General features: G+C 32.6%; 4 protein-coding genes across 4 annotated transcripts; 3 read left to right on the top strand and 1 right to left on the bottom strand.

The window, feature by feature from the left end:
* The first annotated feature begins 3581 nt into the window (after positions 1-3581).
* LOC130985138 (F-box protein SKIP19-like) lies at positions 3582-6760 on the top strand. The gene is made up of 3 exons (XM_057907941.1): positions 3582-5108; positions 5820-6466; positions 6550-6760. Exons 1-2 carry the CDS (start codon positions 4588-4590, stop codon positions 6439-6441), a joined length of 1143 nt encoding a protein of 380 aa, XP_057763924.1. The 5' UTR covers positions 3582-4587; the 3' UTR covers positions 6442-6466; positions 6550-6760.
* Positions 6761-8327: 1567 nt separating this feature from the next.
* LOC130985136 (putative F-box/LRR-repeat protein 23) lies at positions 8328-10926 on the top strand. The gene is made up of 4 exons (XM_057907939.1): positions 8328-8515; positions 8917-9263; positions 9945-10645; positions 10731-10926. Exons 2-3 carry the CDS (start codon positions 8917-8919, stop codon positions 10618-10620), a joined length of 1023 nt encoding a protein of 340 aa, XP_057763922.1. The 5' UTR covers positions 8328-8515; the 3' UTR covers positions 10621-10645; positions 10731-10926.
* Positions 10927-16750: 5824 nt separating this feature from the next.
* On the bottom strand, positions 16751-18835 carry LOC130985135 (protein kinase PINOID-like). The gene is made up of 2 exons (XM_057907938.1): positions 17898-18835; positions 16751-17614 (listed from the first exon to the last, which is right to left on the bottom strand). Exons 1-2 carry the CDS (start codon positions 18422-18424, stop codon positions 16852-16854), a joined length of 1290 nt encoding a protein of 429 aa, XP_057763921.1. The 5' UTR covers positions 18425-18835; the 3' UTR covers positions 16751-16851.
* Positions 18836-26669: 7834 nt separating this feature from the next.
* LOC130985134 (two-component response regulator 24-like) lies at positions 26670-27616 on the top strand. Its single transcript, XM_057907937.1, has 3 exons — positions 26670-26900; positions 26999-27210; positions 27301-27616. The coding sequence occupies exons 2-3, from the start codon at positions 27007-27009 to the stop codon at positions 27466-27468; spliced, it is 372 nt and encodes a 123-aa protein (XP_057763920.1). The 5' UTR covers positions 26670-26900; positions 26999-27006; the 3' UTR covers positions 27469-27616.
* Positions 27617-27827: the final 211 nt, after the last annotated feature.

Below are 27827 nucleotides of genomic sequence, written 5' to 3'. Positions count from 1 at the left end.
TAAAACTTAAATAAAGTATACCAATAAATTAATCCACAAAAAGCAATCAATTCAAATGTCAATTCATTTTTTAGAAAATATATTCTTCAACTAAATGTCATAAATAAATAAAATACATGGCTATATATATATATATATATATATATATATATATATATATAATAACAAAATAAACCATATCCTACGTGGTGCCGTATAATCACTCTATTTTAATTTTCCTCAATTTTCATTCATTCTTATTTTTTTAATAAATTTTTAATCAATTTCCATATCTAAAAAAATATTTATATTTGTATTTTATTTTATTATATAATATTAGTTTAAGTTTATCACATCATACTCACAAATTAATATGTATATAATACGTTTATATATAGATGTATTCACTTAAATAATTAACTATATATATATGATTGAATATGATTTCAAATTTGACGATGTTGTATAAAGTTTGAGACGAGATGATACTCGTAACTCAAATTTTTGTCTTTCAAGTTTTAGAGATGATGCTCATAAGTAAGAGGCGAGATTACCAAGACTCAATTATTTCTATTATCATAATCTACATTTAATTGGCGAAAGTGATTAAGATTAATATTATTTCAAATATTGTATTACTAATTTAATTTGATCATATCAAATTAATTAAAGAAATAATTTATATATAAACTATTTCATATGCTATAGTAATAAAAATAACATAAAATAATTATAAATGATGACATAAAATAATTCTCGTCAAATTTCGACGGGTTAAACGCTATTACATGTTAGATACATTTTGCACATAGAAATAAAATGCACGCATAGATTGTTTTAGTTCACTAATTGAGACTCAATTGCGCATTGTCTAATTTTTATGCCTTTAATATCTTTAATTAAAATTCATTTCTTTATTTAGTTTAATTTAAATTACAATTACCTCTTCACCAAATCGCTTCACTTCGTGGAAGGAAGAAACTTCAATTTTTTTGGTTTTCGTAAGAACCGGACAAAAGTTTCGATCATTTACTATGTTTCAATAGAATTACATTGTCTCGTATAGCAAACACCAAACCAATTTATGATAGTATCAAATAGCTAACATGTACTTTTTTTTATGTGGATAATTCATTCACAAGATATTTAATGTAGGTGTTACAGCTACACTACATTTTCACGGAAAAGTTTTCAAGAAATAATTAAGAAAATTCTTTTTTTTTTTAATTCACAACTCATAACAATGCACAACTTAGGAAATTAAGAAATTTCTTTAAAAAAAATGGCGGATCAAAAAATAGGGAAACAAAATTAGGTAATTGTATTTACACTATGCGCAACTAAAAGGTTTTAAAAAAAAAATAATGCACCACTTAGGAATTGAGGGAAACAATTAAGAGAAATTTTTTAACAAAGTAATGCTTATATTAGGATATTGGTTTTCAATTATGCGGAAATTGCTCATAGGACAACAATGAGCAAAAGATTACAACAATGCGCACCTATTATGCGCATAACATTACAACAATGCGCAAATTAAATTTGCAACAACTATACGCCATTTCGAAAAGTGCGGAACTTTGTAAAATTATTTCAAAGATTCTGCACAATTTGTGCAGGAAAAAAAAACAATGTAACAAGTATAGCGCATACTAACTTAATATTTAGAATTAAATGCGCAAGTCAATTGCGCATAACATAGATACATTGCGCAAATAAAGTTTCTGAAAGAAAGTACAATTCTATCTAACACGGAAAACAAAATACTTTCAAACACACCCAATCATTAGCGTACGAAAATGATTGATCGACAGCTTTTAGTAACCGAAGAAGTATTAAAATAATAGCATGGTTATGAGGTAAATGTATTAGAAAAAGTGGGTATTTTCAAAATTGAGTTTGAGACATATGGGTAGAATAGAATTCCTCCCTTTCTTAAAACCCGTGCCGTCCACAAATGGGTACTCATTTCGTGGACGGAGGGAGTACTAATCATAAGCATAAATAGAAATGTTCCCATTATATAGTGCACAGCGCTGGTGCATATTTCAGTCCTCATCAGATTTTCTAATATTTTTGGATAAATTTGAAGTTAGGTTCGGTTGGCATGAATCCAGCATCTCACAGTTACGTGTGTACCAATATGTCTCATAATTAAATATATTATTTTAATATTTTTTATAAAAATAAAATTTATCATAATATTATGAATTATAATTAATTTTTATTTCAACAAATTAAAATTTTAAAAATTATAGGAGTATACCATATCTTTGAATTTATAAACTTATTATTAGCTAATAAAAGTAAAATTAAATAATAAAAAATAATTATATAACCTAATTAAATGGAATAAGCTCAAATTAATAACCATAAATTTAAATTAAATCATACAAAATTAAAATTGAAATCATAAAAATGGAACATCAAATGTGATACATTGAATTTCAATCCATATTGGCTTAAAAAAAACATTGATCGGTTTAATTGGCCATTTAATTTTATTTTATTTTTGATTAATTGGGTTTTAGAATCGACCCATATGAAATGCTCACCCTTAGATAGCGGGGATTAAATTTTAAACATCCTCTTTAAATATATAACAAGTTGTGTCTAATAGTTCAAGATTTAATTGATAGTGTGCAAATAATTTGAATTTTTGAAATAATTATTATTTTAATATAAAGTAGAGGTGGTAATATTATTGAAAATGCTTTTTTGAAAAAGAAAAAAAAAACTATATCAAATCAAATTTTTAAAAAACATGAAGGAAAAAAGTCATGATTTGTATAAAAAATTATGGCTTAAAAATAAATAAATAAAAACACGCAAAAGGGCATCTGATTAGTCGCTCCCATGCACAGGCTATTGTTAAAATGATTAATTGGGAAATGGAGGAATCCAACTATATTTATCTATCGAAGTTAAAAATTAAATTAAAAATTAAACTATAGCCTCTCACACTTTCCCAAAAATTGCGGCAAATATTAACCGCCCAAAAATTCCCCGCTCTTCCTTTCCTTTTCATCAGACATATAAATACAGAAACAAGGACACCAAAATAATACATTTTGGGAAGTGCGAGAGGATCTAGTTTAATTTTTAACTTTTGGGAAGTGTAAGAGGCTCTACTTTAATACTCCATTTCCCAAATCAATCATTTTAAATTTTTAATAGTAGCCAATGCATGCGAGCGACTAATCAGATGCCCTTTTGCGTGGTTTTTATTCTTTTAAGCGATAATTTTTATACAAATCGAGACTTTTTTTCCTACATGTTTTTTAAAATTTTATTTGATTTCTATTTATATTAAAAATAAATATCACTTTAAAATTCAAATTAATTTTATCAATTACATCTTTTCACTATTATAACCATCTTTACTTGGCACAAAAATTGATGTGAAACCGATTTTAAAAAAAAAATCACCTTCATAATAACACTACTTCAATATTATAATGATACTTTATCATTACAAAGTATTATTTATACGTTGAAATAATGTCATTGTAAAAGTAGTTTTTTTTTTAAAATTCTTTACTTAGAACATCAGCAGTGAGGGTGACCTGATAGCTGACCTGATAGAGGGGGGGACCGCATTGGGTGGGTCAGTGAGACTGCAGTGGGATGACATGATAGCTGACCTGATCTTTTTAGTTTTAATTGTTGTATTTTTAATTTAATTTTAATTGCAGAAATTTAAATAACACAACTTACTTCAAATTAAATTTCATTAATTTAAAAAATCCTAAAGATTACGGTTAAAAAGCAACGGTCAAATGGCAAATTTCCTTTAATTTCGAATTTGATTTTTTTTTTAATAGGCGCGTGCATGACACGCACCCGAATTTTTGTCCATCGTATCTGCTCCGACGTATCAGGTCAACCTCATGTCGCTCCAGACTGCAGTGGACGACCCGATAAGAGTCATGACTCGAGACCCCCTATCAGGGCGCCCACTGCGGATGCTCTTAGGCAAGTAAAATCACAAAGTCTAGTAAGATTTCAATAAAACAACAAAGAATACTATTAGCAAACTGCCATTCTCCCGCCAATTTTAGCCGAACAGGTCCCCTTGTTGAATTTCAAATTGCAGCAACAAGATCACCACATTTTTTTCACTCTCAAGTATTTCCATTGTCTTTTCTCTCTTTTCTTTTTTATTTTTTAATTCTTTCTAAAAAGTCGTTAACTTTATTCATTAAAAAAAATATTAATATGAGATGCTAAATTAAAGATTTCTAGAAAATCTTTAATTTGATTTAAAAAGTTTAAAAAATAAATTTGAAATACATAAGTTTTTAATCATTTGAAGGGACATAATTAATTTTTATTTTTTTCTCTCTAACATTAAACATCGTTCTCTTTTTCATTCCGCTATTTCACGGTTTAAATTGGAACCGTGAGAGAGCTTTTCACGGTTAAGTTTTGATTTCAAATTATGAAACTGTTTCACGATTCAAATCGGAACCGTGAGGCAATGAAGGGGCTTTCACGGTTCAGCTCCGATTTCAAATTCTGAAACCGTAAAACCGCCTATTCGATTCTAATTCGAACCGAAATCAGAACCGTGGCCACCTCTACTATCATTTCTTAAAGAGTTAAATCATGTATTTTGGAATGGATAACTGGTATCTATGCATTGTAGGCGACCAAACACGGTCTTGTTTTTTTCCCGCCCAAATAAATATTCACCCAAATAAACACACCTTTCCCAATTCCTCTCCTTCCCATTCTACATTTTCATTCGCCATGGGAAGACGGAAAAGCAGAAATCGAAAACGGCGGGTTCAAAGAAAAACTCCGGCGCCAGCTGCTTCATCCTCGGCCTCTCCGCCACCGTGGATCGAACTTCCCGGTGATGTAACGGCCAACATTATGCAGATGGTTGGCGCGGAGGGGATGCTAATGAGCGCGCAGCAAGTGTGTAGTACATGGTGGAAAGCTTGCAAGGATCCTGCCTTGTGGAGAGTGATCGATTTGTTCAATCCTGATTCTGATTCTAGGACCGTGGAAAAGAAATACGTTGCCATGTGCCGCCGCGCAGTGGATCGGAGCCAGGGGCAATTGGTCGACCTCACCATTAAATTCTTCGGCGACGGTGAACTGATAAACTACGTCGCCGATCGGTAAATATTACTTCACTATTTATATTACTTGAAGAATGATGATTCATCGTTGTTGAACGAGTAATACTTGAGGCATTTATAGATTTATAAAGCTGCTTGTGGTGTTGTTGAAAAAAACGTTGATTAACATTTTTTTTAATGATTGAAAATTTGAGGTCTTGCTTCAAAGCTCAAATTTGGCAGTGCCTCTTGACCTTACCTAAGCATATGCAAAGACACCTTTGACTAACTCTGTGAATGAACAGCTATTCGAAGCTCTGCTCGAAAATAGCTCATCGCCTCGTTTGACTCGTGTTCATGTTTGGATTCATTTGTTTACAGTGGAGGGGAGTGAGCTACTGAAAAATCAAAAAGTTATATCTTTCTCTCCCTTTTTAGTTTCGCCGTTGCTTTGAACAAGAAAACTTTTTGCAGGTATTCAAAAGGATCCCTCTTTTAGAAATTGTGACTTGAAGTTGCAACCTCTCTTAATGAAATTTGGTTGGTTTGGAACCTTTTTTAGTTGCACTTTGAAGTTGTATATACCTGTGTTCCAAACACCTCCAACAGAAATTCAGTGTTAAAAACATGTGCTTAATATGACTAAGGCAATCATCAAAAGAAGAGTATATTGTGCTTCATTGAACATTTTCTAATTTTTACAACTTTCTTTGTAATCATCTTCTAGCTAAAAAAAATCATTATGAGGTCTAATCTTGTGCTGTTTGACAGATCACAAAATCTCAAACGTCTTAAACTTGTATCTGGCAATGAGATGTCTGTACGTGCTTTAATTCAACCGATTGAAAAATTTGGACAGTTGGAAGAATTGCACCTTACTACCCCATGGATTTCTGCTCACCAGATTGAAGCTATTGGCCATTCTTGCTCAAAGTTGAAATCATTCTCCTATAACAAACGTGGTTCAAGGTATTATACTTTTGAAGGATTTGATGAGAATGTTTATGCGGAAGCAATCGGAAAATGCATGCCTAATTTGCACCATCTTCAACTTGTTGCACATAAGATGGGAAATAAAGGACTTGAAGCCATCCTTGATGGCTGTCCACGCCTCGAATCACTTGACATCCGGCAATGCTTTGGTCTCGATCTTGGAGGGGATTTAGGGAAAAGATGCCGTGAGCAGATAAAAGATCTGAGATTCCCTAATGACTCAGTTAGTGATGTATCATGGCTTGTTGGGGAACCATCTGAATTGGATTATGATTGTTACGGCGACTATGATGATTATCACCAAGATATAGATTTTGAATATGACGACGACTACTCTTCTCGTGGCTATGGATCCTTCAACAATGACTGGCTTGGGATTTTCGACCGCGACTACTTCTGAGCTAGGAACAGGACCATAGCAGAGGGTAAAGCTTTCTTAATTTCGTTTTATCGATTTATGGTTTAAGATACATGGCCAAATAATACTCCTCACCTATTTTCTTTGTAGGTTTTTGTGTTGCTAGTTGATTTCAAGTGGTTATGGCAGCATTTTGGGACTTTCAATCTATCTCTAGTGAGATATGAATGGTAGTAGCAATGTACATCTTATGACTCTGCCCTCAGTTTGCATGTTTTAGTAGCTGAACCTAACTCTATGCATGAGAAATATTTAATAGTTATGTTATTCGCCGCTTATAATATGGTTTAAATTTTGATGATTCTTGCTTTTGTTGTTCATTTTAGTTGCTATATTTCAACCTATCTTTCAAACACCTATTCGAATGGCTTCTCTATCTACAGATAGCGTAAACTACCATCTAATAAATTATTCTTAATTTCTTATAGTAATTGATTGTGGAGTTTGAGAATGTAAGTGTGAGATTATTTCTAAGGGTTACGTGCAAATTTTGATGTATTGTCTTCAATTAATGTTACTCCATATTGGATTATCAGCGTTTAAATATACGAATTTTGGGTTCATTTGATTTTTTTATGAACTTTAAAAGTTGTTTCAAAATATAAAATTTTATAATTCTAGCAATTTTATCAAAAGTTTAAATTACATCTATATAATACTCCCTCCGTCCACGAAATGAGTACCTATTTGTGGACGGCACGGGTTTTAAGAAATGTATGGAGTGTAGTGTGAATAGTTTAAGGGTCTCACTTTTTGAGTGTATTAATTAAAGAGGTTTGTGGGGTACACTTGCCAAAAAGGGAAATGGGTACTCATTTTGTGGACGGACGAAAAAGGAAATATGGGTACTCATTTCGTGGACGGAGGGAGTATATAAAAGATGAATTTTCCCTCCATTTTTTCTCTTTTTTTTTTCTCTCTCTTCTTCCACCAATTTTTCAATTATTTTTTCTCTCTTCCTATCAATTTTTTCACTTCTCATTTTTTTTCTTCTAAATATCGTCATATTTGATTAATGAAAAAAATATTCACTATACATCTTAAATTTAAGTTCGTGAAAAGATCTTTAATATGATATAAAAATCATCAAAATAAATAAATTATGAAGTTTTTTTTAATATGTTATTTTCTCTCTCCATTACTTTTTACAACTTTCTTTTTCTATGTTTGTATATGAAATATTTATTTATTAAAATATGTTTTGCATTTATTCATATTTTGATTATATTTAATATTTATATTTATTTATTTAAATATATTAATTAATTTCGATATTCGTCGTGCATCGCACGAATGGAAGTACTAGTACAAATTAAAACTAACTTGATACTAAATAAATCAAACTTAAGCAATTGAGCACAATGTTATTCGGTTCGACTCGATTCGATTAAAGCGCTACCAATATACCAACTCATTAAATTAAAATCGCTTTCTATTTTTTGAGGGGTATTGGCCTATAAATACCCGACTTTTGCATTTTCTAGTTTTGCACTTCAACTTTAAAATGGGCCTATAAATACCCGAACTTTGTATTTTTTCTGATTTTGCACCCGACGAATTTTTACTCTCAAATTGTTGATGAGATGACAAATTGACAACCATATTGGGAGAAAAGTTTGAAGTTCATAACAAAATAGATAAGTTTGTTGTCAATGTGAAATTTAGAACATGTAATTGTGAATTTGGGATGTCAATTCAGCTATCATGTTAACAATAATTTGGGGATTAAAATTTATTGGGTGCAAAATAAAAATAAAAATACAAAATTCGAGTATTTATAGGCTGGTTTTAAAGTTGGGGTGCAAAATCAAAAAATGGTAAAAGTTTGACTATTTACATGCCACTAAACTTTTTTTTTTTTACTTTCCTTTTTCTTTTCAAAATCATTGTATATCCAGTTTATCTCTCTCACAATCCCCATCCCTTTGCTCTCTCTCACTTCTCTCGGCCGTCTGGCGAGAAATCTGTCACCGCCGCTGCGCTCCTCATCCGGTCGCGTCTATCCGCTGACTCCGCCGTAGCAGCAGTTTCCAACGCCCACATTTCGGTATTGCAGGTAAGCCGGCAGCCTATTTGTGTGTTTTAGAAGTTCGATTTTTGAATTTTTTTTTTTCCTTCTGTAAATTAGGGCAAATTTGTTACTCTTTCTAGAATAAACTTTCTTTATAGATATATAGATAAAGAGCTACTATGATATGTGGAAGATAGATATGCATTACTTATCATTTTTTCTTCTTCTCTTCAATTAAGAAAGAGGACAAAAGCTTTTCACAGTAAATATATTGAAATGAATATTGTTGGCTTAAATCTTTGTTTACACATGACTTTGAAATTTTGAAATTGTTGTTAATATCACTGTTGTTTGAATATGCATGAAATTTTGGAAAAAGAAAACTGACAAAATGTTTGCCGAAAAATATTACTAACATTCAAACTGTGGTTCATATATATATATAGATGGAAAGAGGGAAAACTCCGCCGCCGCCGCCAGCTGCTTCATCCTCGGCCTCTCCGCCGCCATGGATCGAACCTCCCGAAGATGTAACGGTCAACATTCTCCAGAGGTTGGGCGCGGAGGAGAAGCTAAGCGCGCAACTAGTGTGTAGTAGCTGGTGGAAAGTTTGCAAGGATCCCGCCATGTGGCGAGTGATCGATTTGTGCAACCCTGATTCTGATTCTAGGACTGTGAAAAAGGAGTACGTTGCCATGTGCCGCCGTGCAGTAGATCGGAGCCAGGGGCAATTGGTCGACTTCGCCATTGACTCCTTCGGTGATGGGGAGCTGATAAACTACGTCGTTGATCGGTAAATATTACTGCACTCTTGATATTACATGAAGAATGATGATTCATCGTTGTTAAACGAGTTACTGTTCATTGATATGATATAATGTTAAAGTTTGAGCTCGGCTAGATTACAACTCTACTGTGGACATGAGATTTGGCATGTTGTACTTGCTTTGTGAATTGTGAAAGGCCTTTGCTATTCGCTTAGTTAGAAATGGAGATAGATTGTTAACTGTGGAGGGGAGTGAGCTACTGAAAAATCAAAAACTTTTATCTTTTCTCAGAATTTTAGCCGTTGCTTTGAGCAATAAAATAACTTCTTGCAAGTATTCAGAAGGCTTCTTTTAGCAATTGTGACTCGAAGTTGCAATCTCTCTTAATGAAATTTGTTGGTTTGGAACCTTTTTTGGTTGCACTTTGAAGTTGTGTTTCAAACACCTCTAACATAAATTCAGTGCTAAAACATGTGTTGAGAGGCTTATTTCCCATTTTAATATCACTAAGGAAATAATTGTTGTTAGTCATCAAAAGAAGAGGATATTGTGCTGGATTGAACATTTTCTAGTTTGTACAACTTCCTCTGTAATCATGTTGGATGAAAGCGTTACTACATCTTTATGATAATATGCTCAATTTACATCTGAAACATTTCTAGCTAAAAACAATCACTAATCTGGTCTACTCTTGTGCTGTTTGACAGAGCACAAAATCTCAAACGTCTTAAACTTGTATCTTGCAATGAGATGTCTGGAGGTCCTTTTATTCAAGCGGTTGAAAAACTTAGACAGTTGGAAGAATTGCACCTTACTATGATCCCATGTATTTATGCTCACCACATTGAAGCTATTGGCAGTTCTTGCCCAAAGTTGAAATCATTCTCGTATAACGAATGCGGTTCAAAGCATCAGCTTCCGCCAGATTCAGAAGATGAAGATATTGATGAAGGATTGGATGTGAATGATTATGCTCGAGCAATCGGAAAATGCATGCCTAATTTGCATCATCTTCAACTTTCTGGGTATGAGATGCAAGATGAAGGACTTGAAGCCATCCTTGATGGCTGTCCACGACTCGTATCACTTGACATCCGGCAATGCTCTGGTCTCGCTCTTAGAGGGGATTTAGGGAACAGATGCTATGAGCAGATAAAACATCTGATGCTCCCTATTGACTCTCTATCACGCCTTTATAGCTCTCTATCTATATGGAATATTGTTAATATTAATGATCTTGATTTTAACCCTGATAAGTTTGCCTTTGTTGGTGAAGATGACCCTTCTGATAGTTATGATTGTTTCGAAGAATACTTTGATCCTTTTATCTATGGATCCTTCAATACTGACTCACCTGGGTTGTCCGACTCCGACAATTTCTGAGCTAGGAACAGGATCACAGCAGAGGGTAAAGGTTTCTTGATCTCTCCTTTATCCATTTATGGTTTAGGATACATGGCTAAATAATACCCCCTCACCAATTTCTTTTGTAGGTTTTTGTGTTGGTAGTTGATTTCAAGTGGTTATGGCTGCATTTTGGGACTTTCAACCCATCTCTAGTGAGATATGAATGGTAGTAGCAATGTACATCTTATGACTCTGCCCTCATTTTGAATGTTTTAGTAGCTGAACTAACTTCATGCATAAGAATGTTTCTATATATGATCGTTATGTTCTTCGCCGTTTTTATATGGTTTAAATCTTGATGATTCTTGCTTTTGTTGTTCCTTTTAATTGTTACTATCTCTCAAGCACCTATTAGAATGGCTTCTCTATCTACAGATACTGTAAACTACCTTCTAATAAATTATTCTTACAGTTAATTGATTTTTGGAATTTCAGGGTGTAGTGTGAGATTATGTATATTTTGATGTATTGTCTAATATTAATATTATATTGGTATTAAAATTTTGGGTTTATTTTGATTTTTTTTTATAAACTTTAAAAATTGTTAAAAAAATATGAACAATTTTATCAAGAGTTTAAATTACATTCAAATTAAAATTGACATGACATGTCAAAAAAATGCGATGCAAATGATATTGTTCAAATGGCATATATAAAATTAAAAACGGGTGTTTCATGGGCAAGTGAAAATAAAGTACTATAATGTTTTTTTATAATTTCTTTCACGTGCTCTCATGAAACGATGCCATTTTAATGAGTATTTTGGTAAACGGATCGTTTCTGGAAAAATTGTTACAATCATTAAAATTTTGTATTATGTAATAATGTTCAAAGTTTGTGAAAAAATCAAAATAGGTACAACATGCTTTGTATTTAGGCCAATTCCTTTGAACAATTCAAACATGGAATTTTATCTATCTATTTATTTATTTATTAATAATTACTTCCTCCGTTCACAAAGTATTGCCCCATTTACAGTTCGGCACAGGTTTTAAGAAAGCTGATAAAGTGGTTGTGAGTGAAATATAAGGATAGTTGACTGAAGTGATAAAGGTAGTTGACTAAAGTGTTAAAGGTGTTGTGTGGTGGTCCACTGGTAATAAAGTGTAATAAAGTAGAATATAAAAATGAAATAAGTTGTTGTATGGTGGGTCCATTAGTGGCAATTGATGGTAAATAAATGAAAGAAAAAAAAAGGGTGTAGTGATACATAAAACAGAGTATGACATTACTTTGTGGACAAGGAAAAATGGGTAAGTAGGGCAATATTTCGTGGACGGAGAGAATATATTATTTTGTACTTCATATTTATATATAATTACTCTCTTTATTACTAGAGTTCTAACTTATGATTTTAATGTGGATCCAACTTTAATCCATAAGCATGAAATTTCAAGTTATTGGTCTCTTTCCATGACACCATCCGTTTAGATTCTTCTCATGGCTCGAAAATACAAAGCTTAAATGCTTAATATAAATAATACGGATTTACTATAAATAATAAAATTGAATATAATTTGTACTAATAAAGTCAAAATTTTGAAATTTGTGTGTAAATGGAGAATAATAGGACAATAAACCTGAAAAAGTGAGATATTTAATCCCAGTAAATGCTCTGGAATTATGTGAGCCCCGAAGCAGCAGATTATTTTTGTCATAGGCCACGTAAGACAACTACGTCCTACACCTAGGCACAAGTTACCAAGCACACAGTACCTCACGTGATGTCCTCTTAAATTTTCTCTCTCCTTGGTACGGCGTCGTATTAGGGACCGCTGCCAGTGGTAGTGTGGACCTTCCCACAGTGGATTTAAGAGCTGACGTGGTGCAGCAGAGCTTTTTCACTTGGGACCTGAGGAATAACATGTTGTACCTCACTGCTTGTACCTTCCACCATATATGTTTTGTTACTGTTAAGCTTATTTCTGGATTTTTGCCTTCAAAATTTGTGATCTAATATCTATATATATATATATATATATATATATATATAGGGGAAGGCTAAAATAAGAACGCTTCTTAAAATATAAATTAGGAACCATTTTCAGCCCTTAGATCATCAAGATCTACGGTTGATTCATCACCTTGTTGGATAAATTCATGGTCCTGAGTTCGAATCCCAAAGGTAGCAAAAAATTATTTTTCGCAATTCATGCCTTTATACAGTTTATTCATGCGTGTTATACATAAAATTCATGCATTTTTGCTGGTTCGTAATTCTTAAAATAAGGGTGGTTTATTGAATAACCGCCCCCTATATATATATATATGCTTTTGTCGCTATTGCAATAAGTGTTTCAATCGTCCAAAAATTTACATAAAAGGAGTCGAAAAAAGTATCCTTTTTAATCCTGATTATTTGAAAAGATATGGAGACTTTGTAAAGTTTTAGTAATATTAGAAAACAGAATAATGATAAATTTGATAATTTGGTTATATTATCTGTATTGAATTCTGAAATAGTGTGATTATTTGATGATAAAATTTCTTTTAAATAGGATATATAATAGGGGCGAATGATGTATATTTCTGTATACTTGAACAGAAGTTGTCGCATATGAAATCATTATTTAGAATATGAAAGATCCATGAAATAAAAAAGTTAATATTTTTTAAAAAAATAGCTATTTGACTGTGTTTCCCTATTATAATTATTTAAAAAATTACAAAAGTAATTATAATATGAACAATATATTAAAATAGCTAAATTATTGTATCATGTAAAAAAATTATATTAATTAAGTCAAAATTTTCTATTTAATTAAATTATGACTGGTTCTATGTGATTGCATAGATTTCTTTTATTACCAAGGATGTGAATGTGATTATATAGATTTATTATTTTGAATTTCTATCCATTGATGTGGAACGTGGATTAGATAAGCGACAGATGGATTAAGCTTTGGAAACTGCAGATATAATATGGCAAATTGTTCTGAAAAGAATGGAAAAAGAAAAAGTGGTTTCTCATTTAACATGAGCCAACCATTCTATCGATTTTATCACATTTCAAGTTCCCACCAATGTGACAATACTACAATACTTATATTCAATGTCAAAGTCAACTCGTCGTCTATTTTCTTCATCGATTTATTTAACAACAGTTTTTTTTTTTTTTTTAAGTAAGAGGAGATAGGGGTTGAGATTTTTAGTTTTTCAAAAAAGGTATTTCTACGTAATGAAGGTAATGTTATTCGTGAGAGGTCTGGTGTTCAATCTCATCTGCGTGCGAGTAGTTTTTCCATTTTTACGCGTGGAGGTTGTTTATTTGATTATATATTAGATATCTCTAATAATTTTTTTTAAAAAAAGTTAATGTAATTGTTAGTGAATAACCTTATGTAATCAATAGCATTAGATAAAAATTATATGCAGCGGGATCTACAAAGACAAATCAATCAGATTCCATGAATTTTTTGATTTGGGGTCAATTTAGTTAACTCAATTTCGCGGGCCAAATTTTCAATTATTGATATATGATAAAAGAAAGAAAAAATTGGTATCAATTTTTTTTTTTTGGACATATAATTGGTATCATTTTTAAATTATTTAGTGGGCCACAATACTAAAAATATGGGCCATGAGAAAAGAGAAAAAGGCATATAAAAAGGAATAGGCTTTGAAGGAAAAGATGCTATTCTTTCACATTATTTCATCCTTCGACAGTTCTTTCTTCTTCCCAATAATAATAATAATAATAACAAAAAAATTACGAAAAAAGTAGAATTCAATACGATTCAAAAGTCGCCTACAAAATCCATACCATGGCAATGTGGCATCATGATTTTAGGTTATTTTCGCCAAGATGAATATAATCGCTTAAAATCTTTAAAAAAAAAGAAAAAAAAAAAGAGAGAATATAATGGTATAAAAGTTGTATCCACGTGGCAGAAGATGGGTGCCACGTAGGAGAGACCTGGCCACGTGGTATTGGGGTTCGTGGGCCCCAGAGTTGCGGTAAGAAGGGGACAGTGGCTTAAAGGGGTGTGGTGGGGCTGCCTGGTGGGCAGGTGCCCACCTGTCCACCCCATGTGTTGTCAAATTTCCCAACTTCCATTTCCTATTTTCCTCTCCTTTTTTGTTTTCTTTGTTTTTTTAGATACTCTCCAATTAATTTCTTAAATTAGCAATTTACTCCCTCCTAGACCTTTTTATTGGACACGAAAATTAAAAAAAATGTATTTTATTTATAGGTGAAAATGTGAAAATGTGTTTAAAGGATAAAATCTTTACCAACAAATGAAAGAGTCTCACTTACAATGGGACGTCTTAAATAGAAAGAGTCTCAGATATAGTGGGACGGACGGAGTATAACATTAAGTATTTCCTCCGTCCCACGAATCATGACCCAATTTCCTTTTTAGTCTGTCCCACGAAGTTTGACCTGTTTTTAAAAATGATAAAAAAAATTATCTTTTATTCGTATTTTCACTTTTTCACCTATCATATATAATACACAAAATATCAATTTTTTAATTCTCGTGCCAAAAAGAAATAAGTCATGTTTCATGGGACGGAAAGAGTACTTTGGATTTTGGAAAACCATCCAAATTCAGAAAACTAGAAATCCATAATCTTTTCATCACAATTTCACCATTCCACTAAAAGCTAGCTCTCTTCTATACTATACTAACTACATTCTCGAATAATTATCGTATATGAAAAAAAAAAAGAATTATTTTTCAAATATAAATCTCATATATTACAATTTTAATAAAAAAATAATGTCACGATTCACGTTGTATACCCGTCCATGATGCAGATTCTTTATTTGTTCGATTTTTCCTACAACAATTTTTGGTAGCAAAGAATATTTATTCTAGAATAGATAAAATCAATATTTTAACCAGTCAACTGCTTCGAGAGAGAGGCTAAAAAATCATAATTGAATTATTTAAAAAGAAAAAAAAAAAAGAAGAAGAATAATTATGAAAAAAGAACAAAAATGTGCAGTTTGACGTCAGGGAATGGGAATGCTCTCCGGTTGTTCAAAAACATGATCCAAACGCGGCACATGGCGGCGATTCCCGCTGTCCCCCGCCGGCGCATCTTAGAGGAGCTCCGAGCCATGACGTGTGCACAACCAAACAAACTATTTCTGGAACAATTTCTGCACACTTTTTTTCCTTTTTTAAATTAATGGCTGAATCAATGGAGTCCCCACTGCCCACTGGGATTTTGGAATCTTATTCGGGAAATTTATTTTTGCCCATATTTTCGTTTTTTATTTATTTACTATTATTATTTGTAGCTAGTTTACCCCACTTGAAACTTACGGATCCCAAACAATTAATGAAAAAAAGATTATCAATTTTGATGTCTTACACATATACTGTCATAAAACATTAATTATCTTCGTTTTGTTTCCATTAGTTTCAGCTTGTAATAGATTTCATTCCAACTGCTGCATGCATGTAAAAATTAGAAAGACATCTCACTCAGTATATGATAATTCAACTCAAATATTTTATTTTATTCCAACTCGACCGCCCAATTAAGGATCCATCTTATTTTATTTTATTTTATTTTATTCTGTTGTTGCTTTCACGATTAAAATTATATATAGAAAAATTATCATTTTACACTGTATGCTTGATTTTTGTAGCGTTTTTCTCTAAGCATTATATATATTTCGTTTTCTTTTTATTTGAGAGAGACAAGTCGTATTATTTGGGATGTTGCTATCCTACACTAAATTATGCCAAGAAAATAAAATATTATATCTATAGAATATTAAATAGTAGTACAAACTTTTTTCCCACTTTCTGATCATAACACAGATATTGTTTGATGCATCTGGCGTGGAAGCATCTAAATAACAAGATTCAAACCGTAAAATATTCGAGATGGCAGAATGTACAGCTACAAATTCAATTAACCAAATGTCACACACACATTATAATAATCATTTATTTATTACTTAACTTTTGGATTTGTATAATATACATATCCACCAATCAAAGTCAAATAAATAATTAAACTAATTATCACCGCCATTATAAGTACTATATATGAAAGATGATGTTCAAACCGTCATAACAATGGCATAATAATGTGGAAATGCTAGTAATATCGCCGCATAATTTACGTCAACTTTCTATACAAACTTTCCTTTTTCTCATCTAATTTTGTTTCAACCTAATAATACATACTAAGTTAATATCATCATCAACCTAATTAATGACGTGGCAATCAGCCACCCCAATCCTAGAACACACCAAACGACGACGGCGCCGCAGTCCGCCGCGGCGCCGTCGTCGTCTTTTGCCGAGGCATCCCCGCTACGCACGGCGGGGAGACCGTCCGGATCAGCGCGAAGTTGAGCCCCTTGAAGAACGGGTGCGTCTTCACGTCGGCCGCCCCGCGCTTCGACCCGAGCCGCCGGGTCGGGTCCTTGGCCAGCAGCCCGGCGATGAGATCCCGCGCGTGCGCCTCACTGGGGTCGCGCGGCGCGTCGGATGGGAACGCGAGGGGGTTTTTCAGGATGTTGCGCAGCGTGGCTTCGTTGTTTGCACCCGCGAAGGGGGTTCGGCCGTAGATCATCTCGTAGATGAAGATTCCGAGGGCCCACCAGTCCACGGCGTTGCCGTGGGACCTACCCGACGCCACCTCAGGCGCCACGTACTCGTGGGTCCCGACGAAGGAGCACGACCGGGCCGCCACCGGCTCGGCCACGAAGAGCCGGTTCGCGGCGAGCGTTTGGATCTTCCTGGACCGGAAGAACCGGTCGGAGATGCATGAGAACGGGGTGAAGGCGCGCGGCGCGCCCCGCGGCGACGACAGCGAGTCCGGCGAGAAATCGGGGGATTCGACGGCGGGGGTCGCGTCGGAGCAGAGGCTGAGATCGAAGTCGGTCAGCATAATGTGGCCGTCGGATCTAACCAGCACATTTTCCGGTTTCAAATCTCTGTAGATTATTCCTAACATGTGGAGATACTCCAATGCTACGAGGACCTCGGCGGCATAAAACCTGCAAATTATTCGATAAAAAATAAAATTCGTAAGATTGCTTGTTGGGGAAGATAAAGAGAAAAGGCGCTTATGTGGTAAATTTGGATCGGATAAATCCAGATACAGAATTTTGCTGCTAAAATTGATTTCAGGAGAAAATTTTGAAACTTTTACAACTTTTATCTTCTCGAAACATCAAATCGGTATAAAAATCCAATATTTGCAGAAATGAGAGGTCGTTTTTGGCAAAAAGAAACAAAAGTAGATTAAAAAATAATGAAATTGAAAGGAGAGAGATTCACCTAGCTGAGCTGAGAGAGAAGCGTTTGTGCGGCTGTTTATGCCTGAGAGAATGCAAATCGCCGCCGGCGCAGTACTCCATGACGACGCAGGAGAAATGAGAAGCCTCGAATTCAGCGAAGAGCGTGGGCAGAAAGGGGTGGTCTAGCAAGCGCATGATTTTCCGTTCAGTCTCCGCCCTCTGCGTCTTCTTCTTCAGCGCCAGCACATCATTGTCCACCACTTTCATGGCGTAGAGGCGCCCTTCCTCCGCGCCGGCGCGGAGGCGGCACAGGTAAACCCTCCCGATATCGCCGCTGCCGATCTGCCTGACGAAGCTGAAGTCGCGGAAGCTCAGGTTCGGCTTCAGGCGGATCGCGAGGAACGAGGAGTCCGACGAGCGGTGCGGCCGCAGCGCCGCCTGCTGCTCCGGCGAGCTCGACGGCATCTCGAACGAGAGGCGGCTGAAGCTCGCGCAATGGCTGACCGTCGTGTCGCTGCTCATTGAACTCTTGCTCGAATACACGCCTTCGCAATCGTCGACTAACATCTTATCCCCGATTTCATCCACAATTAAACAATTAATGGCGCAATTTGAATTTAATTACCTTTGTCTTTTCTTTTGTGGTGTGGAATTTTTGGGGATGAATGAAGTGTGGAAAAAGATGAGAAAGGAGATGCGGCAAGTCAAAATTTAGGCAGAAAAGAGTGAGACAAGGGCTCGAGCTGAGGAAGAAGATATTAATGGAGGCATTTGTGAAAGTAGGAGAATTGGTTGAAGAGAAGCAGGCTTTTTTCTGTGTATATATTAATTGGATTCCGTACACTCACAGAAAACGCATAGGGTAAGCTGTAATGCTATTGCTAGCTTCTGCTTCTTCGAGCTCTCTGTGTGTATTTTTATTTTATGATTTGAGAGAGAGAGAGAGAGAGAGATGGGAAAGGAAGGAAGGTGGAAATTGAAAGTTTTGGTCGTTGGGGACTATTTAAACGAAGTAGTACGGAGAGCTGTAATTTAATGGAGTAATTTCGCTTCAATTTCTATTTTTTTTAATAAATTAATAATTAAATAAATAAATTTATAATTGCCATACAATGTACTCAAAATTTCAAAATGTTTGATTTTAAACATTAACCACTTTATCATTAGGATTAAGTAAAGACTTATTATTAGAATTTTTTAATATTGCCTTTGTACAGAGTGTATCAGGCATGGAATGGTACGAAATTTTAAAAAAATTAATAGATAATATGTTGAGTGAAAATGAGTGGTTCTGATAGAATTAATTAGCTTGAAAGCAAAAAGTATAAGATTAGGATGGAAAATTTTTAGCCCAAAAAAATAAAATTTGAATTACTCTTAATCGAATTGCCTTATAAATCGACAAGATTGGGCCAAAATGTTTGGCCCAATTAATATCCTTAGATAGTGCTCTCTCCATCCTATAACAAATGTCTACTAGGTATACTTTCTAAAAATTAAAAGTGAACTTCATCATTTTTTACCTTTTAATCATTTGCACTTAAATTATATTCTTCTTATTATAAAATGAATATGAGTTCCACCACTTTTAATCTTTCTACTTTTTAAATATACCCATTTAAATTTTCGTGTCGAAAAAAAGTTAGACACTTATCTTGAGACGGAGGAGTTTTTTTGATTTAACATAACAATAGTCTCATATTGCAAGGAAAAAAGCAACATAATTTCTTAAAATACCTTAAATTTTAATAATTTTAGGTACAAGTTTATTATTGTTAAACACCAACGTGTACAAACAATTTCATCTCTATACATATATTAACAACTTACTATTCTCAACAAAATTTGATCTTTTCAATAAAAATAAACTGGCGATTGATGTAGTAATGCTCTTTTACTTTAAAGAAAGCACTTTTAAGGTTGATCGAGGATCAAATTATGATTAGGGGTGTATTTGTAATAAGGGATATAATACTATAAAATAGAAAGATTCACACTTATCAATTCATTAAGACAACTTTGGGACTTCTGCTCTATTGAAAATATCGTACCAATATGCTTATGGGGCATGTGCTCAGACACATGTAGTGTCTTATTGAATAATTAGCCAAAAATTTCAACTTTTGATGAGTAATTATAGTTAAAGTATTGCTCTTTTCTAACCCTCTTTTATGACAACGTAAAATTGTCAATCTCTTCACAATTTAGTTATTATATATGATGGCATGCTCTCGATGTAATAACTAATAAACATAAATATTGTTTTCAAAGAGACACCAAACGATGCAAACTGTTATCTATACACAAGGAGGTCTAGGGTTCAAACCACATTGCTTTCTTTTTTTTAATAAAAAAATGGTAAGACTTCGCTTGTCATCTTCTATCCCACCTTTTCATGTCGAACATATATTTATAAGTATTAATATTTTTTATTTATCTTATTTTAATTTTATTTTATTGTTATTGTTTGGATTCATTGTATTAAAATAGGATTAATTTGTAATTCTTTTTGTCATTTATTTTTATAATTAAATTTAAGAGTTGATTTTTTCGAAAATTTATACTAATTAACTATTATGATCGATTATTTAATTGACATGATATATTTAATTAGAATTAATTATATTATCTTAATATTTTCTTTCATATATAAATACCAAAAACAACAATTCAATTGTGAGAAAATGGACTAGAGACAAAGATAATTGTGGGATAATTTTATGGAGTAGTTCTTTTTTTTTCACAATTCCCCAAAACCTTACTCTAAAAATGTGCACGCAAATAAAAATTCGGATCCTTTTTTTCTTATTATAGTTCCCAATTAAACTACAATTTGTGAATATTACACCTTTGTTTGTAGCTGGCACGTGAGGCACTGCGCCACACGTGCTGAGTCCTTCTTAATTTCGCGAGTGATGACGTAGGTCGCGGCACGTGCTGGAAGGGCATCGAGAAGCGGCACGTGTCGAAGGAGAAAAAAAAAAGGATTTCTTTGCCTTATTTTTTGGTAACTTTCTTATTTTTATTAAAAATAAATTAAAAATAAAAAATGCAAAAAAAAATAAAAAAAAATAAGTACAATGTAGAGAATATAGTAAAATAACTAAATCCTATTTTTATTTTAAAAAATAAATTAAATAAATTAAGATTTTCCTTATTATACTAGTGTGTGGGTGGCCACAATGTGGCTGCATAGATTTATTGATTTTTTTACTCATTGCCTCGTCCAGACAGAATGTACAGTACGCGTGATTTGGACTTGGTGTCTGAAATTTACCTTTTGATACGAAATGACGAGACTACCCCTTGATGTACTAGTGGTTGGCGTTGAAGCTGCGTCGGATTAGCGGTACTGTTTTTGTAATTTTGCAGGGGTCGATAGGGACCTCAAAGTAAGGGCCATATCCGCAGAGAAAAAGTTGGGGCAGGTATTTCAGAGGCAATAAAATTTACAGATTGACTATCTTCATTTAATATTCTTTCATAATTACTTTTATACATTTTTTTTCCCTTCGCATAATTGCATTTTTACCTTTTCCTTTTCCGGATTAAGCAAATCGGTTGTATTATTGAGCTCATGAAATTCTTCTTTCGGTTGCAATAAGTTTTTGTTTACAATTTTAAAGAAAATTTTGATTATGTTATTGTTTTATTCTTTTCCTAAAGCCAAGTTTTAATTTATGACAAACAATGATTTAAAAAATGAAAAACTTTTATATCCCCATAGTACATAATTATGGGAAAATGTCATGTTAAATTTCAAATTATACTTATTTTATGAAAAATGTCTTGAACTAAAAAAATATATATTTTCAAAACTCCAAATATCAAGTTTATGAAAAATTGATTTTTTTTTTCGTTGTTTATGCATGTTTTGAGCAAGAAAGTGTCATATCTATCTCTTTTATGCAACTCTATAAAATAATAAAATATTATCTAATCTTGGAAGAGCCTCGTCACGATTTTTGAAGGCCGAAAAATGGACATGAGACATTTTAAAATACAAACCTGGTAATTTGAAATTTTAAAAATGATTTCTTATAATTTAAGATCATTTTAATCAAATAAATATAATTTAAAATTTCAAGTGATAATTACTCCATAAAATTTACGACAAGCAACAGTTTTATACCATGAGACGAATCTCGGATCAAGGATAGGGGGACGACGGGAAGATAAACACCACGTACTCCGGCCCTCCCATATATTAAATAATTTTAACCTTATAATTTTATATATTATCATAGGTTTTTTAATTTATCATTTTTAATTTGTAGTCGATTTTTTCAATCTTAATTCCCGATAGTCTTTTTTTTTCTCCTTATTCTGCGTGGCCCACCGTGAGGATCTAAGCTTGCATACATACACACTAACATTCATATAATCTTATACTATATGTCAATTAAGTAAACTCATGTAATGAATTGGAAAAAACATGGTGGCAGAAATCAGAACAAATGCATGCGCATATCAGTATTGGGAGGGGAATGAGATATTTAAAGTTGGATTTAGAGAAAAAAGCAATTTCATCATAGAAAGGGTTTGTAGGTCCAATGTAATGAAAATATATTGCCCAACTCATATTATGATGATGGAGTCATTAATTAGAGCAGAAATTAATGGCATTTGTGCTATCATACCATGCAATGATGGTGAATCCATATAGGTCCCATTAAGGTAATTGAAACTAGTAAATGATGTTTTGTGGATAAAATGACCTCAAACATTATGAACCACTTTATTATAAGTATAACTTGGAAAATAATTAAAAGTTAATTTATACTCTCTTCGTTTATGAAAGAATTTTCTGAAGGGGAGTTAACATAAATTTAAAAAAAAATTATTACGTATATTGAAAATGAAGAAAAAAATATCGAGTACATTGAGAATGATGAAAATGAAGTTTTATAAGTGGTGGGTATAATCCAAAAATAAACGGAAATTTTTTTTGTGGATGTCCAAAATTAAAAAAATAAAAAGTTATTTCAGAAAAGAGGAGTAACTATTGTGATCAAATTAATTAATCAAGGTGGGACAAGTTTAATTCCACCCTGCAAATATGAGATGCTATGTTTTTTTGTTTTTTGCTGGTCAATGCCAAAAATTCTTTTGACCTTCGTAAGGAATGGTAGGTTTTTTACTATTATCTGACACGAATTATTATACCTAGCTAGGAATGGTACAATAATACAAAAATGATGATACATGAATCTTCAATCAAAATTTTGTCAATTAAATTTGCAGTATGTGGGAAGAAGCATCCCAAAAGCTAATTATTAAATTGGCCATTCAAAAAACCTTAACTGCTTGATCTTTTTAGCCAGATCACACAATCATGTTAGTGTTAATAGGGAAAAATGCCCCCTTCTTATAAAAACTTGTAAAATTGTCCACTTTTGTTTATGAAAGTGGGCAATTTTACACGTTTTTATAAGGATATGGGCATTTTTGCAAATGTCCCGTTATGTTATCCAACTGCGTTAGAAAATATTAAATTAATTTAAAATCACTAACCAATTGACAATCAAAGTTGGAGTATATTAAACTATATACTATAATGTGCTAAATTAATTCCAACTATTTTAGCTAAAAATTTCACTCGTTTACATTAATCGATACGTTATTCTTGATGTATTTACACATGAATGAATGTAAACGAATTAGATTAACGTTAATTTGATTAATTAAAGCTTAATTGCTACATTTGATAATCCAAATAGGAGATTCTGTGGGATCCGTCGCCTCTTTCATGGATTTGGAATCTTGTGATGTCTCGCTTTGTTATTTCATAAGATCAGTTTGGAACTAATCAACTGCAATTACATATCTAAATATTGTACTAATTAATTACAAAATCAAAGTTAATTAATATTTTGAGAGAGGGTGTCAACTCCTCGTCGTCATTGATGACAAGATACAATTATTGTTTGGATTTTATGTATTATTTTTTCCTCGTAAAGTATCATTTACATACTCCAAAATATCTTTATGTGAACAATAATGTTTTTTAATCTCATTTCCACAACTTTAACGTTTAATTAAACTCTGATTCGATATAACGTTTAATTAAACTCCACGTGGCCTTTTTAGAAAAATGAAAGTATCTAACTTCTTTTTTCCCCTTTTGCATGTTAAACCTATTGCAGTTCAAAGTAAACTAATAAACCAATAAAAAATTTGGAGTGATGTTAAATAACCACGTTGTGACTGTCTAATTAGAAAAAAAATAATAATTTATTTTATAAATAAAAAAATAGTCATTTTATTGTATTTTATTTTAAAAATATAACTACAATGTAGATAATAGAGTAAAATTATAACTATTTCTTTTATTTAGAAAAATAAATCAAACATATTAAGTAGTGTATGGACATTCACAATGTTTAATTCTGCATAACTTTATTAATAAATTTGTCATATTGTGAACTACATAAATTTTAATAAAATATGAATTAAGTTGTTAGTGAAATAAAGATCACACTTTAAATTTTAATGAAATTGGGCGGACCCTATTACTATAAATGAAAGTAACAATTTTTTTTATGGACGGACAAAAAAAGATTATAACAAATTTTTCGGTGTAAAAAAGAATAATAATTTATTGATAGAGATTTTATTGCACCTAACATGATATTCAAGAGAAAGTATAAATAAAGAATCGTATTGTGCTAGTGTCAAAAGCAATTAATGTAGCTATCTTTCTTAATTATTCGCTTCCAAATCTCCCACACATGGAATCTATTTAATATACTTAAGAAATTATCAAATTATTTAATTTGAAGTTACAACAATAATAAAACACAATAGCAATATTCTCGGTGTTTTGATAGGTAGACAAACAGACAAAATATGTTGTCACTTCGACATATCCTACTCAATGCTCGCAAAGACATTAAATTAAATAATTACCATAATCACCAAATCAAGAACAACCCAAAATTAGGAATAAATAAATAGATTAATTTTCGGTGATGAATCCAAGAATTGGAATCTAACAATTTAAAAAATATTTTTGAAACTGTTGGCTGTTGTTTACATGTCCGGAATTTGGCATCACGGTATGAACATTAAATTATTTCTTCATATTATCCCTAGATTTGGTACAACTATTCAGCAAATGTTTCAATTTTTTAAATTTATCTGTAATTCTCTTTAAATATAAATTCGTGCCTTCTACGTATTTTAATTTGATTCTTTGACAGGATTTGCCAGAGTTTTTCATCTCTGTTTTTGTGATGGAAAACTGGCATTTGGCATAAAAAAGTCAACTGCTATGTCTCTTCAAATTTCATGCAATTTTTTTTTAAAAAATAAATAAAATGTAAAAACGTTTAGGTTTGTGTCCTTTTATTTTATTTATGAAATTGGTCTATGTACTTGTCTGGTCCCTCCCAATACTTTTCTTAATATTTTATTCTTTTGTTTTGTGAAAAATAAAGCAGGTTTCCGCAGAACAAAAAATAAAGAATTACCCTTACTTTTTTTTACCTTTTTTAAAATAGGGATGAGAAATAATTCATCTTTATAAAAGGGAGAAATATCAGTAAACTACGATGATAGGATAAAATTGCATTTATTCAAATTTGTATTTATTTATTTATTTGGTTGAAAGTGATAACCTTGAACTATTAATATTCGAGTAATTTAGTATAGGACGAAAAGCGATAATTGACTCCTTTTTTTTCTCTCTATTTTATTACTTTTGGATGAGAATTAATAACCAATTACAATCTTTTATTCGTTTAATCAAACGGTTATTTTTTTTAATTAATAATTGAATCGTGATTTTTCGTAAATTTCGAATCACTCATGCGAGAATCTCACGTAATTAGAAAATATCACATTCATATAACTATTTAATTTATGCATATATAATATATTCATGTGCACCCAAATAACTACTTTATACAATAAGGTATCACAAGAATATCGCATAATCAACATAGGCCTTTAAAAAAAATAAAAAAAATTGTTACACCTAAAGACAGAAAAACACACTCACACTTTAGCCTTCTAGGTGACTTGAACTTTCGACTTATTAGTTGGAGAATAAGCATTTTACCAACAGACTGCGTTTCATCGTTGTAATCAACATACACCTTATTCGTACAACAACTTAACTTATGCAGATATGATGTGTTCATGTGCACGCTAATAACTATCTTTTTTTTCAAGATCATGAATCTTATTCGTCCAATTTAATCTACATGCTGGTTGAACTTTATTCTTAATTCTTATCTAAGTGGATATTATCACTATATCTCAATCTTATAATAATATTTTTTTTATACATACAAAAGCATCAGATAATTCAAAATATTTTTTTATGATAATACTCTCTATAATAATAATAATAATAATAACACTTCTTTTATGTTGATATATAATTTTTTAACAATGATGAACCCAAACTAAATTTAAAACAGTCGAGATCATAAAAACCCAAGACACTAAAAATCAATAAAAAAAAGTAACCAATTATTTATGAAGGCCCAAAACAAACCCACAAAATATAAGCCCATTAGAAACCAATGGGCCCATATTCGGTCCAAAACATGGGCATCACTATCTACATCTTGAATTACGCAGAAATGAAATTATCTTTCAAAGATAAAAAGGAAACAAAAATGATGTGATTTCACCTGTGATTTCCACATGCCACCGTAACAAGATTCTGTTTGAAAAAGTGCTAAATCCCAATATGAAAAATAGATCACACAACATGAATTCGTAAAGCTACAAAAAGTTTCAACTATAAATGGCAGATTTCATAACTAAACACTGCAAATCCACCACACAGATTTCTCCCACACTGAAAAATCATGAATGCCAATCCCCATTCAAATTCATTACATCAAAATCTCCAAATTTTAGACCATAAAATCTTGGAGAAAAATCAGAAAAAATTAACCTAAATCCATCATGCAAAAAGCCAACAAAAGGCAATAAAAGTACTTGACCATAAGCGCAGAAAATTTGGTTGAAGCTAACACTTTCATATCCTCTCCAAAAAGTTGCTTCATCCAAATCTCTTCTTCCAAAGGTTCTCTCTCTCCTCCCTCTCTCTCTCTCTCTATATATATATATATATACATGCCTACATGTATACTCAACATGCATGCATGGTGCTCTGTTTTGCAGGAGGAAAAATGGAGGAAGGGCGAAAAAGAAGGGCGCTCGTCGTAGACGACGATCCCTTGATCCGTCGAGTGGAGGGGATGCTGTTGTCGGGATATGGACTTGAGACGAAAGCAGTAGAAAATGGGAAAGAGGCTATAGATTTGTTCGTGGCGGGGAAGACCTTTGATCTCGTGCTCATGGACATGGAGATGCCGGTCATGAACGGGCCCGAGGTAGAGATATCGTTTGATAATAATGTCACCACCTTTTAATTTTATTTTTATTATTTTTTATTTTATATAATGGTGTGGTGGCCCGTGCAGGCCACCCGTGCCCTGCGGGCACTGGGGGTGAGCTGCATGATCGTCGGGGTGACCGCCTGCGGCGACGAGGCCAAGAAGGCGGCGTTCGTCGCCGCGGGATTGGATAGTTGTTGGGATAAGCCGTTGAACGCTCGGATCGTCGATGAGTTGGCCAAGAAACTGATTTGAACAATCAATACTGTTGTTGTATTAAAATTGTTGTCGTTGATAAAATAAAAAAAGATGGAACATATGTACAAAGCAAAATGAGGCGTGAATAAAGATCAACGAGGAATAGACTGAAAACAACAATAATTTGATTTAATAAATTACTTGTTCAGCGAGGTCAATTTAATTTTGCTTCAGTCTTCTCTTTTCCGTTTTCCCAAACTGAAGAAAAAAAAAATTAAACGGATAATACATAGAGTGTTTCTAAAGAAGTCACTATAAGAAAATGCGTCGATTTTAAATGAAAAAATGGCACGATCAACTTAACTAAACGATCGATTTGATCGATCGTTATTTACATAGTCATTCCGAAAATTAAC

The sequence above is a fragment of the Salvia miltiorrhiza genome, chromosome 5, assembly GCF_028751815.1.
Source record: "Salvia miltiorrhiza cultivar Shanhuang (shh) chromosome 5, IMPLAD_Smil_shh, whole genome shotgun sequence".
Lineage (NCBI taxonomy): Eukaryota > Viridiplantae > Streptophyta > Magnoliopsida > Lamiales > Lamiaceae > Salvia > Salvia miltiorrhiza.
This window is presented reverse-complemented; position numbering and strand designations above follow the sequence as displayed.